Below are 23,398 nucleotides of genomic sequence, written 5' to 3'. Positions count from 1 at the left end.
GGGTTGCCAGGTTTTCACAACAAAACCCGCCCAATGCAACTCAAAACTAGCCCAATCGCGTTTCGGAGGGAGACCACCGTAAAAAAATGCGTTCCGGGGGGGTAAAACACGTTATTTGCGGTGTTTTCCACTTAAAATTCGCATTCCAGGGGCTAAATATCACGTTATTGACATAAAAAAACAACCTGCGGCAACAGTTAAATTAGGATTTGGCAACACTGGCAGACGTCACCCAGCGTGTGGTATTTCGAACGCTTCCGAACAGTGAATCATTTAGTGAATCATTTGATTCAAAGATTCGAAATGGTTCGTTCTCCCATTTAGATCAGCGGTTTTCAGCGGCCCCTGATGGACACTGAAGGTACATTGAGTTGAAATATTTTTTTTGTTAAACTATATTAGTCTTAACTAAAAAAAAACGAATACTTTGTTGTTTTGCTTCTGGTTTAATTAGTTTCTGCAGCCTCTGATTCAAATAACTAGTATTTTATATGTTTCTGATGAAAACAAATGGAAGGGGAAAATACAACTAATTCTACCCTCATCATATTAATTGATAAAACCATACCTGCTCAATAGTCCAGACATAAGAGGAACTTAATAGACAACTTTATGTCAAACCTAGAAAACCTGAATGAAACATTTACATTTTTTTACATGACAGTAACAGAAATGTCAAAAATACAATGATTAGAGAAAACCATAAAGGCATGATATTCTTTTATTTACAAATTGCAAATTGTCCAGTATGTAACAGCTTTAAAACATATCAACAGATTTCATAAGATAAATATCACACTAAATATAACACTTTAAATTTCTTCGATTACCACTGGCACTCAGTGATTTCTAAAAGATTTACAAAGCAAATACTGTCTCGTATTCTGTCAAGGCAACATTTCCAGCATCATTTCGTTTAAAATACACAAGAATAAATTTGTACCACAAAAAAATATGAATTCATTTCTTATTCATTTGATCCATAATCTTTAAGGAATCTATAAAAACTGTTTTACCAAAAAAATGATAAATTATAAAATAAATGGTTTTAAAGAAGTAGCAGCCAATGGTCAAGAATGTAAGCGATAAGAATACACAAAATTCTGCAAGTATTGTACACGTCACTGACGTCCAAAACATCATAAGACAAATTTGTTCTGACGAGGTCAAAGCCCCGGATAGGGAAAAAAAAAGAAAACTGCTTCCAAACACGGTGATGACTGAAGCTGCTGGTATTTTCAGCTGATCTCTCGAACCTGTCAGGAGAGCAGAAAGGCAGTGGGGTCCATGTTTTATCCTGAGAGTTTCTCTTCTGCCTGCAGACATCTGAGCACATACAAGATGACCTGGTAGCAAAAAATGTATTGTTCCTGGAGAAGTAAAACAGAAGATGTTACACACAAAAAAACAGCAGAATTAAACTTATTTTAAACACATCATTCATTTTAAAGCTGTTACCTCTGTCTGCACCATGCCCTGCCTGTGGAGTCTCATGGTACGGACCACATCTGATATGTCAAACTAATGAGAGGAAATGGGGAGAACATATGATTATTACATATGACTTTAACAATCATGAACCTTTGCCATTGAACTTTAGTTATTTATACAGTTTGTTACATCATTTCATCATTTGTTACATCATTTATATAAATATATAAAGGTGTATGTATGTATGTATGTATGTATGTATGTATGTATGTATTATTATAAAGTGTTGCAATAAACAAATATAAATAAAAATAGTCAGACAAAATGAACTTTCACCATGTAACTTCAATAATTTATGCAATTTATGTTAGTATTTATTTAGTAAAGCTACTTAAGTGTTACTAGAAGCATACAAGCAAACAAATTTAAATACATAAATAAATAAATAAATAGTATACTTCAGCCAGATAAAAGTGATTCTTGAAAATGAACTATTTAACTATTTACTTCTACAGTTTATTATAGAATTTATTTAGTATTTTAATATTTTTAGTAAGTTACTGTAAAGTGTTACCAGAAACATAAATATATAAACAAAAAAAGTATATTTCAGTCTAACAATAAGTTACGATTAACTTTTGTAATTTAAAAAAAAAAAAATAGTTTTTTTTTTTAAATTTTAACTATTGTTTTTATATTTTATTGTACTGTATACATTATTATATACTTTATTATAATTTAATTAAATTTATTATATATTTATGTATTTTATTTATATAACATTTATTTAAATGTCATGAACTTTTGCCATTTTACTTCAGTTATTATATACAATTTATTACATCATTTATTTAGACATTATAAAATTGCAATAAACAAACATAAATAAATAAATAAAAAAACAGTAAAATTTAGTAGTTATTTTAACGTGTTCCCAACAAAAGCGTAACAAAAAATTGTGATTAATTAACTTGTCTTATTTGAATTATTTATATATTGTTTCATACTTGATACTTTATTATAATTTATGTTTATTATATATTTATTTATGTAACATTTATATAACATTTAAAAAAAAACTTTTAATAATTGTTAACAATTAATTTAATTAATAAATTAACTTTGTAATTTAATTTGAATTAATATATTTTATTATACTTTAACATATACTTAATTATAATTTATTATTTTATGTAACATTTATTTACTTATTATATAAATAATAAATAGAGAGAGAGAGAGAGAGAGAGAGAGAGAGAGATAGATAGATAGAGAGATAGACAGATAGATAGATAGATAGAGAGATAGAGAGATAGATAGATAGATAGATAGATAGATAGATAGTGTTCTAAATAAAAATTTACAGATATAAAATTCTAGTTAACTGTCCAAAGCATACAATTATATATTTTATATTTATAAATTTATATGTGCCACTCACATCTGCATCCTTGCTGATGAGGCCAAGAACCACATCTATGCAGATGAGCGTTCCTGACCGGCCAATCCCTGCACTGCAGTGGGTGATGATGGGCCCTGATTGGTGGATGTGTCTCATGTAGGAAATGAATGTCAGGAGCTGTTCTGGTTGAGTCGGGGTTCCATGATCAGGCCAGCCTGTGTAGTTCAGATGAGTGACTCTCTGGATCTCATTAGTCTGCAAGAGAAAGATACACATGCAGATTTATTCATTTAAACATCTATGCATATAAGAGTATTGATAAAGACATTAATATATACACAAACTGCCCTCACCTGGATGTCTTTGACCTCTATGAGCCGGATGACGAAGTTGTCCAGGTGCTGATCTTTGACCAATGTGATCTGCAGCCGGTCGTCCACCATCTCGGGCGAGCGGGGCGTGTCGGGCCAGTACCTCTGACATTTCACCTTCCCCCCTTCCACTTCCTGTGTCATCATGGCGATCACATTGGACTTCTGCTCCCAAACCATCTGCCAGAAGTCCCCCAGAGTGGTGGGCAGAGGCCCCTGGCACGCGATGTACAGGAAGTTCTCGTCTTTTACCGGCATCTTGATGAAGTTGGCATTGATGTAGCCTCCATCCTTCCCCAACATCACCCTGGTTGTGTCAACTGAGTCAAGACAGAGAGCAAGAGAATTAAAAGTCAAATCAAGTTACATTCAATTCTACAGCACTTTATATAATATAGATAACATCAAAGCAGCTTCAAAGAGATAATAAGGGAAGTCAATAACAGAAATTACATAATAGGGTTAGACTTTATTTAAGGTGTCCTTATTATACATCTAAGTACTGAGTAATATTAATTAACTACATGTACTTACTATATGGTTAGGGTTACGATTAGGGTTTGGCTTAGGGTTACTTGCATGCAAGTATGCATAGTTAATTGTTATTATAATAGTACATGCAACTTGTAACAAGAACACCTTAAAATAAAGTGTTTTATACTAGGGTCAGAGAAACAAGCATTGTTTATACATCAATGTTTTTCCTAACTCACATGGAACGATGTTCTTGTATCGGTTTTTCTTCTTGTTCTCTTTGGTCTGACCAATCAGACATTCATCCAAGGGGCGCAGATTCTGCAGGTTCTTTGAAGAAAAACAATATGCACATTAAAATGTATTTTTTTTATAGCCATATAAGCATCAAAGGCTATATTCATGCAAATAAATTAAATTAAAAATTAAATTAAAAATTAAATTAAATTAAATTAAATTAAATTAAATTGTGTTTGAAAAATGTCTCTTATGCTCATCAAGACCTCATTTATTTGGACAAAAATACAGTAAAAACTGTAATATTGAGAAATATTATAATAATTTAAAAAAAACAACTTTCTATTTCACTATTTATTTAAAATGTAATTTATTCCTGTGATGCAAAAGCTGAATTTTTAGCACCATTACTGTAGTCTGATATGCTGATTTGTTACTTAAGACACATTTAATATTATTCTTCGTGTTAAAAACAGCGCTGTTTAATAATTTTACGCAAAAAAAATTCAGTATTTTTTGATGAATAGAAAGTTCAAAAGAATTTGAAAAACAAATGTTTTGTAACACCATGAATGTCACTTCTGATCAATGTTGAAAAAAGTATTACTTTCTTTAAAAAAAAAAAAATAATAAAATAAAATAAATAAATAGGCAAAAATTCATGAATGAATATATAAATAAATAAATATTGAACGTTTGCACATAATGTTCAAATATGCATTAATATATATATTTTTTAAATATTTATAATTTTTGACTGAAGAAAATGTTCTAATATAAAAAATACAGACTTTATCTATACATAGTAAATGTATATAGTAAAATAAAACATTTTCAGTACCTCAAACTCTTGCAGAGGAACTTTCTGGTCCAGCAGGCCTCTCATCATACGGACGATAGTGTTGAGGTTACTGGATGTATAATGACCGTCGGGAACCACTTTAACCAGCGGCAGAGATGTCAACTCTTCCTCAGTGACAATTGGTCCATCTGAGTCAAAATAACATGCAGAACATTTAAAGTGTGACAACCCAATTCCATGAACAGGATCCATTCTTAAGTACAGTTCCAATTGCAGACTGACCTTCAGTAAATTTTGAGTTGATGTCCTCTATCGGCAGCTCATCACTCCCCCATGTGATCTCATCCTCATCCAGCTGACCTGACGACGACTGCAAGACACTAAGAAAAGAGGGAGATTTGATCAGAAAAAACCTCCTAGATTTAACCTACTAGGGTTGAATTTAAGAGGACGTAGTTGTCAGGTTCAGTCATTATTGTAGATCAAATAGTCCATATAATAGTCCAGTAAAACATAACAGGCAAGCGTAACTACAACAGCAGACTTTCATTGTGCTTTTATACTGATTTGCATTGAAAAAAAGATGAATTCTGTGTTCGGAGGTGAAGTATTTATTTTTAAAACAGCCAAAATGACTGCTACTGAGAATGATTAATTTGAGGTTGGTGAGATTTAAAAAAAAAAAAGTAAAAGTCAGCTGCATTTATTTCAAAAATACAGTGAAAAGAGTAATAATGTGAAATATGCAAATGTGATGCAAAGCTGAATTTTCCGCATCATTACTCATTTATTATTATTATTACATTTATTATTAGCAATGTTAAAAACATTGCAGTAGTTTTATAAAAACAATGTTTTTTTTTTGTTTTTTTTAATTTATCAAGATATAAATGTCTTTACAGTCACTTTTCATCAGTTTAATGCATCCTTGATGAATAAAAGTATTAATTTCTTACAAAATAGCAGTGTGCATCCAAACAATATTTTAATCTACTTTATACTGTAATCATAAAATGCTTAACTACAAATAGCCTGGATTCAGTCATATTTATAGAATAGAAAGTGTTTGGGTAGTTTATCTCTCAAGTTGCTTTATAAAAGCACTTATTTAAAAAAATAAAGAAAGAAAGAAAGAATTTCCACTATATTTTCAGAGTTTTAAATGAAAGCTGAACAAAACATACAAGATGCAGATATGAAATTACTCGAAGAGTCATATGAGAGTTGCAGTATTGTTTTCCTCACCTGTCGTTCAGCGGGACATCAACATTTTCCTCCTTCCACTCGGCCTTCCGAGACGTCTGAAGACAGAAGAACATAGCATACGGTTCAGATAAACAAATGCAATCACTTCAAAGTCAACTGTTATTACATCAGATCTTACGAACTCCGTCTGACTGCTGTAAAACTGCAGATAAGTTTGATTACAGATGGCTGTACCTCTGGGGAGTCTTCCGGCAGAGATGAGCCGTCACAGTCTGTGTCCTCCGATAGGTCACCACTTCCTTCTGTTCCCTTCCCCTTCTCTAGAGAACCTGTGTCATAGTCTGAAAAACACACAAACACACAGTCCTGATCATTTAAATACCCTGTTCTCACATCTGCAAGGGACATTCAGATGAGACATCTGCCAGAAGGGTGTGGTATGTGAGGTTATTATAGGTAACTGAAACTAAAACCACAAAAATATGGTTACACTTTATTTTACAGTACGTTAAGTATACTTACAACATACGTAACCAAGAAAGTACTGGTAGTATAAGGTAACTACAGAGTTTAAGGTTAGGGTTAGATCCAGGGTTAGTACCTGGTTATTATCCAGTTATTGTAATTGATATAAATAAGTACATATACGCGGAACAGGACTGTAAAATAAAATGCTACCAAAAACATTTTCATGAAATAACTTCACTTGAAATAAAATAAACATTAAGTGAAATTACTAAAATATGCTTACAAAAAAAAAACTACAATATTTACTAAATAAAAAAATAACAATAAAAAGTAAATAAATTAATAGAAATATAGAAATAAAAAAATAATAAGAATTTAATAAAATATTAACTAAAAAAAGTTTTTCTATTTATATTTTAAAGAACTCTATTTTTGTTAAATATTTTTTTAAATAATTTAAATAGTAATAATTTAATAATTTAATAAAATATTTACTACATTGTAAAAAAAGGTTTTCTATTTATATTTAAAGAACTATATTTTGTTAAATATTTTTTTAATAATTTAAATGGTAATAATTTAATAAATAATTTAATAAAATATTTACTAAATTAAAAAAAAGGTAATAAATAGAAATTTAGAAATAAAAAAAATGTACAAAAATGACAACAAAATTGCTAAAACTTATTACTAACATTAAAATGAACGTGAAAAATACATACATAAAATGTAATTTTTTTATTATTATTTTTATAATATTTGATTAATATTCAATAAATGTACTATGTGTGTTACAATTAAATATAATAAAATGCTTAATATTTTATTATTATATAATAAAGTTGAACTAAACTAACAAAAATATTAATAAAAACTACAGCAATACATGTGTCTCAATGACAATAAAATCAGACTGGTCATGTGATCTTTATTGTACCTATCGGAGGGAGGGGAGGTGGGTTGGTGGTCTTGCTTTGCTCTGATGGCGTCTGGATTTTTGTCTTCACACCGCTGTCCTCACTCACATCTGAAACAGATTTTTGTAAGACCAAATTATCATCATTTTTTCTGCAATAAAAAAAGTACACGTTTCTGACACATGCAAAAATTGTAACAATTATTTAAATTAAATGTTTAATTAAATGTTCCATTTATATTTTAAAGAACACCATTTTTGTTAAATAAAACTATTTATTTAAATAATAATTCAAATAGTTATCATTTAATAATTTCATATTTTAAACGATTTTATTTAAATAAAATTTTAAATTAAAATAAACATTTAATAGGTTTTTTATATCTACTAAAATCTGAATTTTTTAATTTATATTTTTACATTTTATTTAAAAAAATAAAAAATAAACATGAATTAACATGAGATTGTTGACAGTGCCAGCCATACCGTTGTTGCCATTCACACCGTTGGACTTGAGAGGCAGGAAGCCCAGGTACGTGTTGGGCATTTGGTCAGGTGGACGGGAGACGATGAGGTGCACCAAGCCTTTAGCTTTACGGATGGTAGTGACGGCCTTTGAGTGAGACACGCCGATCATCAGATCTTCATTGACCTGAACGTAAGCGCAACCACAGCATTAACTTTCATAACCTAAAAACAACATATAGCATTTTCATAAAAACACTGGTTAAGTACCTTCAGTAAACGATCGCCAACTTGCAACGTGCCCGCAGTGTCTGCAGTGCCTCCAGGGGTGATGGACTTCACGAAAATACCCCGCTCTCCACCAATCACAGAAAATCCCAAGCCTCCTGCTGGCGGCTTCTCCAACTGCAGCTTCACAATCTGCTCCTGTAAACACATTAGACCAGAAAAGAATTAAAGGCAGAATGAATAAGATGAGGAAACACTGGTGATATCAACAATGAAATCACATTACAATGAACTCAAAGACAGAAGAAGCCTCAACGTTAGCCGTCTGCTGCCGTGTTTCCTAAAAATCGACTCGGATTTCTCTCACCTGTTCCTCTTGTAACTAACAGACCGCAGAAATCTGACCTGTCTGAGTGACCTCCCTCAGTTTAAATTTCAGGCTGTTCGCGTCCCGTCTCGCACGCCACAAAATAGCAGCACCCATACTACAAGTTTCTGTTTCTGAAGTCGGTGTATTTAGTGATAAAATATTTAGCCAGAGCAGCAGCGATCAATATTAGGTAATAGTTTACCAGAAGTTCTACAGGTCCTTACCTCAGCGGGACAGATACCAGATAGGGCCTCTAATTCATTACGATCGTTGCTATGGAGATAACCTATGATACAAAGAGAGAAATGAGGCCACTGTGGATATTACTCAGCTTACAGCCTGAAGAGTAACAGCAATACTAACCAAAGCATCAGAATACCTTCAAATCACAAGAGAAATAAACAAATGATACCATTAATTAAAGCAATAAGCATTGGATGATGTGTTACAGTGATTTAACCATGGTTAAGGGGTTATAGCTAAAAGTAATATGATAAAATACAAACATAAATAAAATAGAATAAAATAGAATATAAAATAAAAAAAGAAACAAATTAAATAAAAAATAAAAGCAAGTGATTTTACCATAGTTAAGGGGTGATGTTAGCTAAAAGTAATATAAGATATAAACATGTATAAAATAAAAAATAAAATAAAATAAATATATAGAAAAGTAAACAGAAAAAAAAATAATAAATAATAAAAAAATAATAAAACAAAACAGAAAACAAAATAAAATAAAATAAAATAAAAATAACATCTAGGTTAGCATTTCCTGAAGTTTTTTTAGTGATAGGTTTTTGAGTCTGCTTCTTTCTGTGTAAATGACCAATGAGAATTCAGTATGCAAACACATGCAAGAAAAATGGCAAATCAGTATGCAAATATTATGATGACATCTTCACTGACTGTTACATTATACCAGCATTAATCAATGTAAGTCAATGGAATATTTATATTGCCATATTTTCTTACATTTAATACAACTTAAATCTTACACAATCATTCTCTGAAAATGAGCATAGTTGAGTTTTTTTTTTTTTTAAGAAATACTTTTATCTATCAAGGATGCATTAAATTGATCAAAAGTGACAGTGAAGAAATTCATGCATGTCAGTTTTGCATGTTTTTTGCAACAAAAAAAAACAGTTTTCATAATATTACTAAGCAGCACAACTAGTTTCATCATTGATAATAATAATAAATTGTTTCTAAGAATTTCTTAAATAAACGTTTGTCTGAAGATCATGTGACAGAGTAAATCCAGCATTGCACGACAAAAATAAATTACATTTTAAAATATATTCAAATAGAACAGTTATTTTAAATAGTAATAATATAATAATATTAAGTAATATTTAATAAATTATTGTATTAAATACTAAATAATAAAATAATATATTAAATAATAAATAAAAAAATAATAACAATATATATAATAATAATAATAATAATAATAATAATAATATAAAATAATCACACTAACCCTAAACTATGAAACAGATTAAATTCTGACAAAAATGTGCAGTTACAGCTATTAAACTCCCACAACACTTACCGTTCATACTCTGTGAGACTTTAGGACTGACGTTATTGTTTAGTAATGAAATCTGCTCCTCACCCGGAAAAACAGGCTTCCCATCCCTATGGAAACATTGTTAGATAGTGGCACCCGTCCAGAAGTATTACACATATTACATGACAACTGACAAAAAGCCCATCAAAAGTATCTTTCCAACACCTGAAAGTAATATGGATGATCTTCAAAATGTTTTTCGTGAAGTAACTCACCTGGTGGCTTTGAGACTGAGATTCCTCAGTGACAGCTGCAGAAGTCTGCGGCTCTCGCTCAAGGTCAGATCCTGCGTCGGAGCGCCGTTGATGTAATGTATGATATCCAAGTGTCTCAAACTGCCTTCCGCGGAGGCTACGGATCCAGGGATGATGTCCTTTACGTACAGCACGCCCGGCCCACTGTCACTTCCTCCATCGAGAACAAGACCTGCAAGAGACGCCCAGAAAACAAACACTTAGCTGCGCTAACCCTAACACCAGCTTTTTTTTCCTTCTTTCGATTTTTTGTCAGCAAGCTGAAACCTGACACCCTTATCTGGCTTGCTGTCTAACCCCATGAGCTCATTTTTCCAGTGAAACGCAGGTGGGCTTTGTTTATCCTGATGGATATCTGTGTTTTTGTGTGACCCGGTAAAGCCCCGTTGACCTCTGACGGTCAGATAATACTAATACGCCACACGAATTGGTTGAATTCACTTGCGCAAGAGCATTCTGGGTACTTCTGAGAACACCGAAGGCAGTGAGTGGTAAAGAGGTTCGGTTACCATATACGTTGATGTTTCCATTACCTAAGGACTCGTCGTGGCACTGAAACATGATGTCGGGAAGGAGGTGGGCCTCTATTGGCGGTTTGGGAGGTTCCAGGATGCGGCCGACCACGAGGTCCACGACTTTGGGGGCGGCACGCACCAGGTTGACCACCTCGGTGTGATTCATGCCAGACACGTCTGTGTTATTCACCTATAAACAGAGGAAGAAGAATGAAGATGCATTACAATGAAGCTTTTTGTGCATGTGTGTTAGTTTTATATGGTAGTGTATTAATGAAAACCTGCAAAATTTAACCTTAAGAAAAAACATCAAGAATCAAGAAAACCCTCTCATTATGCTGCCTACCAGGGTTATTACAGTTAACTAAAACTAAAAACCATTACAATATATCATTATTTGAAATAAAATAAATGTTAACTGATATAAAATAAAAAATTAAAGAACTTAATGAAAAAAAATTAATATTAAATTCAAATGTTTTGTCATTTAGTTTAACTTTATGTAAAATAAAAATGTGATAAAAAATAGATAAAATAAAATGAGATAAATGAGATAAAATAAAACTAAATTAAATTAAATTAAATTAAAAAATAACAACAACTTCACTGATGGTTATATTACACCAACATTATATCAATATAATTCAATGGAAAATTTACAAAATTAAAATGTATAATTTCTTTGCTGGAAATAGATTGCCATATTGGACTGTTTTTGATATCAACAAAATCTTACACAATCTGTCTGTTTTTTTTTTAATTATTATTATTTTTTTTAATACATTCATTTACCAAGGATGCATAAATTAATCAAAAGTGACATTGTTTTCAAATTTATGTCAAATAAATAGTTTTTTTTTTTTCTAAAAAAACAAAATTAAATAAAATACAAAAAAAATTATGTTTGTATTTTAGTTTAACTAAAATAAAAATGTAAATAAAACTAATAAAAACTAGACGTATTTGGAAAAAAAAAAACTAAATTACTAAAATTTTAACTAAAATTAAAATGAAAACAGAAAATATAAACATAAAAACTATTTCAAAAATATTAATATAATATGTGTCAATGATAAGTAAATGATAAGACAAACATAAATAAAATAAAATAAAATAACAACCAACTAAAATATTAAAATAACTTCGGTTACATTATACCATGATTACATCAACGTAAGTCAATGAAAACTTTACAAACTTTCGAACTTTATCATTTCTTTAACCACTGCATTTGACGTCAATAAAATCTTACACAACCTGTATAGTTTAGCTTTTTTTTTTTTTTTTTTTTTTTTTTTTTTGTTTTTAAAATATCACTGATACTAAAATAACATTGCTATCTGCCTATGAACAGCATTAAAAAACTTTAACAAATAATAAAAAATAAATAAATAAATAAAAATATATACATTACCACTCAAAAGTTTACCATTTTTTAAGATTTTTTTTGAAGAAAGCATTAAATTGATCAAAAGTGACAGTAAAGACATTTGTAATGTTACAAAAGATTTCAATTTCAAACAAATGTTCTTTAAAATAGAAAACAGCTATTTCAGTTGTAACAATACATCACAATTTTACTGTTTTTACTGAATTTTTGATCAAATAAATGCAGCCTTGGTAAGCACTCAAGAATTCTTTCAAAACTTAAAATTATACCGACCCAAAATTTTTTAATGGTACTACAAGTTGAAAAGTTCAACAGAAAATTTTTGAGATAGTCCCCATAAAAAGTTGTTTCCCATGTTTAAAAAAAAAAAAAAAAAAAAGATATTTCCATGATTTACTGGCTCTATTAAGTTTTTGAACAGTTCCACAAAGCCAGACAGCAGTAAAGATACACCCGTTATACCATTATCATGCGATCCCCTGGACGCAGTCGGCCGTCTCCTTTAGCAGGGTCCTGGATGATGTCATGGATGTAGCAATTGTTGTCGTTCCCTTTGGTGAGGGTGAAACCCAAACTTCCTTTATCAGACTTCACCAGAGAAACCTTTAGCTCCACCTCCTAAAACGACAGACATCTGTGTCTTTATCACAGCAGAGATCATCTTCAACACATTTGAATTAAATAACACACAGAGATCAAGCGTTTGTCATGCTAATGGTCACTTACAGGGATGAACTCCTCCTCCTGGCCGTGATCTGGCAGACTGAGGTTAACAGGGTTTGGCAGCGGCGGAGGAAGAGGGTCTGGACTGGGGCTCAGGATCCCAATCTCAGGCAGGGCGGGAGAAGATGACATACGAACTGCAGAGCTGTCCAAATCACTGGAGGAAGATGATGATCAGGAAGCAGTGGAGGACACAGACAGGAAATGGAACAGAATCAATAAACATGCATAATTAAATTAAATTAAATTAAATTAAAAATTAAATTAAATATAAAATGCTTTATTTAAAATGCTTTGACACTAAAAAGAAGAATCAAAAAATAAAATCTAAAAAGGAAAAACTGATAAGTTAATAAAAGAAAATGGTTTGAGATCAGAACTGAATCTAAGAATTTAAAAATAAAACCTGAAAAATGTTAAATTAAAAAAAAAAAAGAAAACAGTTTATTAGGTCGAGCTTGAAATTAAGAAACATAAATAAATAAATATAACAATTAAAACATATACTTTATGAGATGGACATTGAAACTAAAAAAGAATAAAAAAATATAATGTGAAAAAAACAATTTAAATGAACAATTAAAATGAAATTAGCATTAAAACTAAACAAAAAAAGACACTGAAATTATAAAATAATTATATTTATAATAAACTAAATATAAATTAAATTAAAATGCTGCAACACTAAAACTAAAAATAAATAAAAAAAAATAAAAGCAACTGGTTTAAGATCAGAATTGAATTTAAGAAAAAATGTTAAATTAAAAATACAAAAAACAATTAAAAACAACATGCTTTATGAGATCGTCTTTTAAACTAAGAAACAAATAAATGAACTGATGTTCAATTAAAAATATAATAATACAATATAATAAAAACATTAAAACAAAATACTTTATGACTATGGACATTGAAACTAAAAAAATAAGACTAAAATAAAATGTGAAAAAACTGAGGTTAAATTAAAAATGTAAATGAAATTAGCTTTAAAACTACACACACAAAAGAAACTGTCACTGAAACAAAAACAAACAAAAAAAAAAAATATATATATATATATATAAAATGTGGAAAAATGATGTTAAATTAAAAATAAAACAAAAAGAAAAGTAAAAAACTTTATGAGATTGACCGGGAAACTAAGAAACATAAATCAAACAAACAAAAACCTGATGTTAAATTAAAAATATAATAATTATAAAATTCTTTAAGAATTATTTAAGAATAAAAAATTAAATGTGAAAAAATTGAGGTAAAATAAAAAAAATGTAAACAAAATTAGCCTTAAAAACTATAAAATGTGAAGAAAAAAACTATAAAATGTGGCATGAGATTAGCACTGAAACATAAAACAAGAAACACTGTTAAATTAAAACAGAAAAAATAAAATGTTTTTTTATGAGATCGGCGTTAAAAAACAAAATCTTAAAAGAAACTTGCGTAACTTGCAGTTATTTAAAGACTAATAGTTACTAAAACACGTCAACCCGTTTCTGTCATTTATTTTAATTTCTGCTCAGAAAGATCATGTCTAAACAATCTTGGGTCACAAGAAGTCACATTATTTTTACTGCAGATATCTAAATACGAATCTCTATCACGCTGCATTCAGCAGTGCAAACAAGTGTCTCGCTGCTGCTGGCTGTCATGTTGTCACATGAGTCACATGATATAGACTGAGCAAAACACTCACAGGAGAGAATCAGTGACGTCACACCTGAACTCTGTAACCTGGACCCAATTATTTTAAACAACCTGCTTATGCAAGAACAGTGTTTACTTCAGTTATCAGAGGCTCTAATATCCAAGAACATATATATTAACAACAACAACAAAAAAAAGAGTTTTATGCTTTAATAACACATTTCTGACCTTCTGTTGACATCCGGTCTAGACATGGACTGTTTTGGTGAGTAGTATGCCGATCGTACGGTGTCGTCCACGTTGGCCTCGTATGGCAGTCTTCCCATAGGGGTCTGGTAGACGCTCCGGTCCCAGGCTTGGCTGGCCTGCTCCAGGTTGGCGGGGCTGAAGGCCTCCTCCAGCTCGTCGTTGTCTGTGCTGTCGCTGTAACTGTCTCTGCGACTGGGCGATTTTAGCATCAGCCTCTCCAGAGCCTCTTCTATGGCACCCACCACCCGAGGGCGCTCCGTCTGAGGCGGGGAGCTCGTCTTGGGATCAGGCTGGGGCTTGGGACGGGGTTCCTTTCGTGGAGAGGGTATGGGAGTCTAGGGTCAATTGTAGATTTTATTTTAAAGATGTGAAACATCCAAAAACAGGTAGGGTGCTAGTGTAAAAACTGAGGTAGACCACTGGAAAGCTACGGATATAGCAATAAGATGTAATAAAATGAAAAAATTAAATAAATGTAATAAAATATTAAAAATAAATTATTACCAAAACCCTAACCTAAATACCAATTAAAAGAAACTAAATAAAATCATAAAACAACACTCTAATAAAATAAAAAAATATATAAAATGTAATAAAACTCCATAAAACAAAAAAACAATAAACCATTAAAAAAATAAGACTCAAAATAAAAGAAAAATAAATTCGAAAATCAAAATAACTAATAAAATATCAAAATAACAAATAATTAAAAACACTTAAAACTTAAAACTTAAAACAACAACAACAACAATAATAATACAGGCAAAAAAAAAACTAAAAAAAAAAAATACAATTAAATGAAATTAAACAAACAAATAAATAAATAAAATGTCAGTTTAATAAAATAAAACAGGGAAATACACAAAATAAATGAAGACTTAAAAAAGCTAAATAAATTAAAATAATAATAAATAAATAAAAATGCTAAAAATAAATAAAACAAATGCACTTAACATAAAGTACTCAAACTAAAAAAAAAAAAAAAAACTTAATAAAATAAAATACAAAATAAGACTCAAAATAAACTGCAATAAAACCTTAAAAATAAATAAATAATCTTAAAAATAAATAAAAAACAATACTCAATACAAAATAAGACTCGAAATAAAATACAACAAAACCTTAGCCCTAAATAAAACTAAACATTAAACATTAAATTATAATAAATTAAATTAAATTATTAAATTAAATTTCTAAATAAAATAAGAAACAAAATAAAATACAAAATTAATAAAATAAAATAAAATACTTAAAATAAATAAAATGTAATCAAATAAAATGAAATGCTCAAAATAAAATACAACAAAACCCTAAATAAAACAAAACTCTCAATAAAAAAAAAAAAAAAGCGTAAAACAACGACCCAAAATTAAATAAAACTCAAAATAAGATTCAATTACACTCAATAAAACAAATATGTCTCTTTTGGTGGCACTACTTTTATCATGGAATATGTGTAGCTGCAATTTGATTATGTCTTTTCCTAATATTATTAAGCATAAACTAAGCAGAAAATTGCTTCAGATGAAGAAACCCATGATACATGGATATGAATGAACATCAGTGAGATGAAAACTAAAGGTCTTACTTTAATAGCAGGGTCCATCTCAGGCAAGACCCCTGGTGCAGGCCTACATAAGTGAAGGGTCACCTCCTGTCCTGTGCCCCGCAGAGCAGAGATCACCTCCTGACAAACACCAAAGAACAAAAGACACATTTTAATGATGCTATTTTATGTCTAGTTTTTTAGTAATTAGTAAACAAAGGGTTAACGCACATGTTGTGACAGTCCTTTGAGAGATGTCTGATTGACACGCAGAATGACGTCGCCCACTTCGATGCGGCCGCTCTCAGCTGCTGGTTGCCCTGGAAACAGCTTCTTGACCCGGACCATGCTGGAGCCCACGGGCTCTCCGGGAACGTTCTCCTCACGGCTGAAACTGAAGCCCAGACCGGACGTGTTCTTCAGCAAACCCACCTCGAATGTGTTATCTAAAGGGGGTAAACAAGAAATAGGACACCGATTTACCCTTCCAAAGTTCAAAAACCAGCCCACACGTTTAACCTCTAGCACATTTTTTTTTATATCGTCAACAAGCTTGTTGATTCCAGCTCATACCTGGAGTGATGAAGTTATATTCTGCTTTCTTTGGAGGCGGTGGTGGTGGCGGTTCCTCCACGGCTGCGTTCTGAGGTTCAGAAGTGCCTTGCGGGGTCAGAGGGGCATGGATGCTGTCTTTTGGCGGCTGACCTTTCTCCATTAGCAAATGCACCACCTAAACAGTGGGAATTCGTTTAAAAAACAGTTAAGGAAGTGCAGTCCTCTAGGGGGCGCAGTGCAGCCTCACAACCAGTGTTCTCACCTGTCCTGTGTCTCTCAGTATCTCCACTGCCTGTTTGTGAGTCGCTCCTTCAAGACTCTTCCCATTCACAGCAACCACACGATCACCTGTAGAAACAAAAAAAACAACACACAGGCTTACATAATTTTAATTTTGTAACTGGGAATCTGTTGAAGAAAAATATAGATCATTTTATTTATTTATTTTTATTATTTCATTTATGTATTACACTGTATTATATTATTATCCATACACATATTATATTATATTATATTAGATATTATATTAGCATCAGTCAATTTTTTCATAAATATAACATCATATTATATATTAAATAATATTATATTTGTAAAAAGAAAATGTAGTCTATTTTAGCACCATGCAATTTTATATTTGCATTATGACATTATTATTGTAAAAAATAATGTGTAGACAAAACAAATATTTTAATAAATTGTATAATTTTTTAAAATAAAATCAGTATTTAGTACATTATTATATTATATTGTATTATATTATATTGGTAAAAAGAGAATTTCTATTTTTAACATGCAAGTTATATTATATTATATTATATTATATTATATTATAGTTTAAAAAGACAAAAATTGAAATAAATTGTATATATTTAAACAATAAAACAAAAATCACCAAATTACATTCAGTACATTATTATATTATATATAATATATTCTATTATATTATATTATATTGTGCATTATATTATATTATAGTATATTATATTTGTAAAAATAAATTGTATCCTATTTTTAGCACCATGCAATTTTTATTTTATTTTATTTTATTAATTAATTTACGACATTATTTCTGTAAAATGTCAAGACACAACAATTATTTTATGAAACTGTACATTTCTTTAAATTATTTATATATCATACTATATTATTATATATTAAAATGTAGCCCATTTTTAGCACCAAGCTATTTTTAATATTATATTATATTATATTAAATTATATTATATATTAAAATGTAGTTTATTTTTTAGCACCACGTAATTTTTTTATATTATATTACATTACATTACATTATTAAAGAAAATGTAGCCTTGTAGTTTTGCATTATGGAATTCTTTCTGTAAAATTGTAACATATCTAGACACCACAAGTATTTTAAGAAACTGTATTATTTTTAATAAAATCCTATAATTTAGCATTTTAGGAAATTCAGCAAAGTACTATAATTATGTACACATAAAAGTCCAGATATAAATAATTCCTTTTTACCTTTCTTTATCCTCCCATCCAGCTCAGCTGCTCCTTTAGGAATGACTCCTTTGACGTATATCCCTCCATGCCTCACTGTTGTGTTTGATCCACCCTGAGACAGACAAACATGTTAATATACAATAAAGAAAGTAATCATGAGGAAAAAAAAATGCCTATGCTCTGTGTGAAGCATTTTCAAACGATGATGATTAAACTAGATTGAACCATCTAATAAAATCAGCAACACCCATTTTAACAATCATAAAGCAAACCATTCGATTTCTTAAGATGATGATTAATGCATTTCATTGCAGTATTCTGAAATACTGGATTTAAAAAAACAAAAAAAATCTAAATCACAAGGTGTACATAACACCACATGCTCATAAATCTCGAAAAAGATCACTGTTAAATCACACCGCAGACAAGCGAATGCAAATCCATGCAGGCATTAGTACTTCTCTGAACATGATACAACTGTAAATGTGGCATGTTGTCTTGGCCGTGCGTGTTTCGGCACTTTGCTGTACCTACTGTGTTTCGCTTTTACCGTTAGTGAAGGAGCCAATTCAAATGCCTGTAAAAATCTGCATGCAAAGAGCCAAATCTACTTTCCCAAAACTGAAGCCAAGCGAGGAGCTTCAAAAAGGAGCGAGGGCTAAGGGTACAAAAACAACAACACACACGCACACAAAAAGTAAGTCAAAAGAGAAAAAAAGGAGAAAAAAAAAAGAGAGCGGAAACCTTTCCGAACAGTACCGTGACACTAATGCCCAGACTGCTGTCTATTTTGGACAGCTCAACGTCAAATAGATCTCCAGGCTGGAGGCTATTGACTTCTGGGCTACTAGCACTTAAATTCTCCGCGACGATGTTGGGAGAAACCCCCTGTAAACAGAGAAGAGCTGGGTAAATACAAGGCCGTGCACAGCCGTACACATGCAAGGGTCAAGGGGGCAGAGGTTAATGGTGTTGACATGCAAAACTCCATTGCATTTACTTTCAGAAATGCAATCAGGCAGAAAGAGAGCAGGGACGGTCACAAGCAGTTAGAATGTTTTCATTGATATTTGACGTTTGTGTGGTCAAAAGTTTGCATACCCCTTTCAGAATCATTAAAAATGTTAATTATTTTAACAAAATAAGAGGGATCATACAAAATGCATGTTATTGTTTATTTAGTACTGACCTGAATAAGACGTTTCACCTAAAAGATGTTTACATATAGTCCACAAGATTATCATATAGTCCACAATGATCCACAGCTGTTTTTTTGTTTAGTGATAGTTGTTCATGAGTCCCTTGTCTGTCCTGAACAGTTAAACAGAAAAATCCTTCAGGTCCCACAAATTCTTTGGTTTTCCAGCATTTTTGTGTATTTGAACCCTTTCCAAAAATAACTGTATGATTCTGAGATCCAACTTTTCACTCTGAGGGACTCATATGCAACTATTACAGAATCTTCAAGCGCTCACTGATGCTTCAGAAGGAAATATGATGCATTAAGAGCTAGGGGGTGAAAACTTTTGAAAAGTATGTTTATTTGTAGATTTTTCTTATTTAGGCTAAATATCATATTTTTTTCATTTAGTACTGCCCTTCAGAAGATACTTACATATTTCCCCCGAAGACAAAATAAGTTACATTTACACTGAGATTCAAATTTCAAAAGTTTTCACCCCGGGCTCTTAATGTATTGTGTTTCCTTCTGGAGCATCAGTGAGTGTTTGAATCTTCTGTAATAGTTACATATGGGTCCCTCAGTTGTCCTCAGTGTGAAAAAATGGATCTCAAAATCATACAGTCATTGTTGGAAAGGGTTCAAATACACAAAACTGCTGAAAAACTTGTGGGACCTGAAATATTTTTCTCACGAACAGCAGGCAGTTTAACAAGAGGACAAACAAGACACTTATGAACAACTATTACCAAAAAAAACAAAAATAACAAAAAAAAACAACAACACAGCTGTGGATCATTCAGGTAACAACACAGTATTACGAATCAAGCGTATGTAAACTTTTGAACAGGATCATTTTTATACATTCAATTATTATTTTCTCTTGCAGACTATACGTAAACATCTTTTAGGTAAAATATCATATTCAGGTCAGTACTAAATAAACAATAACATGCATTTTGTATGATCCCTCTTATTTTGGTAAAATAATTCACATTTTTAATGATTCTAAAAGGGGGGGTGCAAACTTTTGACCTTTACTGTATGCATGGAACCTAAACCGTGATAATAGCTTTTAAAAGAAGCTCTAAGAAATGTGAAACTGATAAATATGAAATTCAATATGTGATACACCATGTACTAACCAGGAGCAACAAGTAAGTTTCTGATCTAAACAAACTTTAGCTCCGCCCATACTGAATTTTCATTGGTCCAAAACAGTGCTGTGGGGTTTCTACAGAGTTTAGGGTCAGTCTGATTTTTAATTATTATTATTATTTTTAAAGAATTTAATAATTATATTCATCAAGGGTGCATTCATCAATGTATCAAAAGTGATAGTAAAAGACATTTATGTAAAACAAAAATGTATTTTTAAGATTATTAAAAATACTAATAAGTATAAAAATACTAATAAGATACTATTGAAATAATTGCTGTTCTTTTGAGCTTTAAAACTCCTGAAAAAATGTATCCCAATTTCTACAAAAATATTAAGCAGAACTGTTTTCAACATTGATAATAATAAGAAATAATTTTCTTGAGCATAGAATGATTTCTGAAGGATCATGTGACACTGAAGACTGTAGTGATGTTGCTGAAAATTCAGCTTTGCATCACAGAAATAAATTATATTTTTAAATATATTAATATCTAATATATATTAATATTATTAATTGTAATAATACTTCACAATATTACTGTTCTGCTGCATTTTTGTGTGAATAAATGCAGCCTTAGTGAGCAAAAGAGACTTTCATAAAAAACATTTAAAAAAAAAAAAAAACAAGTCTATGTAATATTTTAACATGGTTAATTGTCCCACATGTGAAAATCAGTAATTAATAACTTAATTTTAAGGACATTTTACTTTCCTAAACATATTGATTTCATTGTTTAAAATCGTTCAAAACATGCCTGGTTAGTACAAAGTGTAAAAGTGAAAAATGTTTTAAAAAATTATGTTCTGCATCTCATGCATGTAGGGAACTCCAAAGAGGAATGGAATGAGCAAGGAAGAACTGTCCTATTTATTCCAAAAAAAGCAATTTAATATTTCCTGTGAAGTTTAAACATTTAAAAAAAAAGGCACACATCTCAAAGTTCATATCAAACAGAAGCTGACTAGAAACTCAAACCCCTGAGGTGAGAGTCAAAGTTCATTTAAATCACTACAGAGACTGATTCTACCTTTTTAGTCTTTTGTTTCTCTTGGCTACTTGAGTATGTGTCTTCATCCATGTCTGAATCCCCTCTGTCTGAGTATTCCAGCTCTTTAGGAACGTCTGGCGCTTTGGATTTTCTGGTTTTAGGGGGTAAAGCCGGTGGTGTTGCTTCAACAGAGGGTTTACTGTCAGCGGGGAGCGACTGTGCGGGTGCCTCGGTGGGAATGTTGCGATGGAATCCATTGAGATTTGTTTGCAGGAGGCCGGCGCTTTCTGTCCTGGAGTCCTGCGAGCTGATGCTGCCCTGTCGAATGGACTGAGGTGGAGACGTTTTGCTGGAGACAGCAGGAGGAGGGCTTGGGGAGCATGTATGATCTTCAGAGGAAGAGTCCACGTCTACTTCCTGATTTTGCGTGGCTGATTTGTAGGGATGGATTCCTGAAGGCGAGTCTAAGAGAGGCAAAAAGAGGCCTGTTTATTGTATAATCATCTAGATAAGTTTCTCCAGAGAAGTCTGTTCTGGTGAAATCACACTGCATCGTGTATATACACTACCAGTCAAAAGTTTTTGAACAGTAAGATTTATTTATTTATTTATTTTTAAATTCTCTTCTGCTCACCAAGCCTGCATTCATTTAATCCAAAATAAAAATCCTGTAAAATATATTTATTATTTAAAATAACAGTTTCTATTTGAATACATTTTAAAATGTAATTTATTCGTGATCTTTTCTTTGGGAAAGAATTCATAGAAATTAATGTTTTAATTTAGCGAGGATGCCTTAAATTGATCAAAAGTGATAAAGACATTTATAATGTTACAAAATATTTCTATTTCAGATAAACGCTGTTCTTCTGAACTTTCTATTCAAGGAAACCTGAAAAACAAATCTACTTAGCCGTTTACAACATAATAATAATAAATGTTTTTTGAGCAGCAAATCTGAATTTTAGAAGGATTATGTGACTGGAGTAATGATGCTAAAAATTCAGCTTTGAAATCATAGGAATAAATTACATTAAAAAAAAAATCTATATCTATCTATCTATCTATCTATCTATCTAACTCATATATATATATATATATATATATATATATATATAGAGAGAGAGAGAGAGAGAGAGAGAGAGAGAGAAAACAGTTATTTTAAATAAAAATATTTTACAATTTTACAGTTTTTGCTGTACTGTGAATCAAATAAATTCAGGCTTGGTGAGCAGAAGAGACTTTTTAGTTTTAGTTCTTACAGAAAGGCGACATGCAAAGTCAATATACTATTTCCATTACCTGGAAACAGTCTCTCTTTAGGTTGAGAGACCACCAATGTAATATCATCAGGGGCATTCTGCAGAATTTCCACCACAGTGTCATGTGACAGGCTTTCTAGACTAACATCATTCACGCTCAACAGTCGGTCACCTACAGGAAAACCAAAAATGTGTGTTAGCAACCTTATACTGAACAACTTAAAATGTTTAAAGCATTTGGGAACAGGGTTATTATAGCTTAACTGAAATAAAGAAAAAAAAAAAAAAAAAAAAAAAAAACTTAATTTATATAAATTAAGTTAATAAAAAAAATTTACTTAAAAACAAAAGAAAAAATAATAATAATAATTTTTTTATATATATATATATATATATATATATATATAAATAAATTACTTTAACGATGTACTAAAATAACTACAACTGAAAAAAATAATTAAACAAAAATGAAAACTTTAAAATTTGAATTAAAACAGAAAAAAAAAAAACATT

General features: G+C 30.8%; 1 protein-coding gene across 5 annotated transcripts in view; it reads right to left on the bottom strand.

Annotated features, from left to right (window-relative positions):
• Positions 1–703: 703 nt before the first annotated feature.
• Positions 704–23,398, bottom strand: part of ptpn13 (protein tyrosine phosphatase non-receptor type 13) — a 101,832-nt gene continuing 79,137 nt past the window's right edge. For 2 of the 5 annotated variants that reach the window (XM_051093463.1, XM_051093464.1), the window contains exons 23-49: positions 22,926–23,057; positions 21,663–22,087; positions 19,037–19,180; positions 18,311–18,404; positions 17,085–17,170; positions 16,841–16,997; positions 16,499–16,713; positions 16,310–16,408; positions 14,701–15,056; positions 12,832–12,985; positions 12,568–12,723; positions 10,734–10,905; positions 10,162–10,372; positions 9,929–10,014; positions 8,595–8,656; positions 8,043–8,198; positions 7,794–7,959; positions 7,329–7,418; positions 6,158–6,264; positions 5,963–6,018; positions 5,000–5,097; positions 4,757–4,905; positions 3,918–4,008; positions 3,187–3,524; positions 2,873–3,088; positions 1,459–1,521; positions 704–1,370 (exon numbers count right to left, since the gene is read on the bottom strand). In XM_051093463.1, the coding sequence (XP_050949420.1) occupies positions 1,293–1,370; positions 1,459–1,521; positions 2,873–3,088; positions 3,187–3,524; positions 3,918–4,008; positions 4,757–4,905; positions 5,000–5,097; positions 5,963–6,018; positions 6,158–6,264; positions 7,329–7,418; positions 7,794–7,959; positions 8,043–8,198; positions 8,595–8,656; positions 9,929–10,014; positions 10,162–10,372; positions 10,734–10,905; positions 12,568–12,723; positions 12,832–12,985; positions 14,701–15,056; positions 16,310–16,408; positions 16,499–16,713; positions 16,841–16,997; positions 17,085–17,170; positions 18,311–18,404; positions 19,037–19,180; positions 21,663–22,087; positions 22,926–23,057 (4,157 nt within the window). In that variant the 3' untranslated portion in view covers positions 704–1,292. The remainder of the gene's footprint in view (positions 1,371–1,458; positions 1,522–2,872; positions 3,089–3,186; positions 3,525–3,917; positions 4,009–4,756; positions 4,906–4,999; positions 5,098–5,962; positions 6,019–6,157; positions 6,265–7,328; positions 7,419–7,793; positions 7,960–8,042; positions 8,199–8,594; positions 8,657–9,928; positions 10,015–10,161; positions 10,373–10,733; positions 10,906–12,567; positions 12,724–12,831; positions 12,986–14,700; positions 15,057–16,309; positions 16,409–16,498; positions 16,714–16,840; positions 16,998–17,084; positions 17,171–18,310; positions 18,405–19,036; positions 19,181–21,662; positions 22,088–22,925; positions 23,058–23,398) is intronic. The other 3 variants (XM_051093465.1, XM_051093468.1, XM_051093467.1) reach the window with 2 other exon arrangements.

This window comes from Labeo rohita, chromosome 21, assembly GCF_022985175.1.
Source record: "Labeo rohita strain BAU-BD-2019 chromosome 21, IGBB_LRoh.1.0, whole genome shotgun sequence".
NCBI classification, from domain to species: domain Eukaryota; kingdom Metazoa; phylum Chordata; class Actinopteri; order Cypriniformes; family Cyprinidae; genus Labeo; species Labeo rohita.
This window is presented reverse-complemented; position numbering and strand designations above follow the sequence as displayed.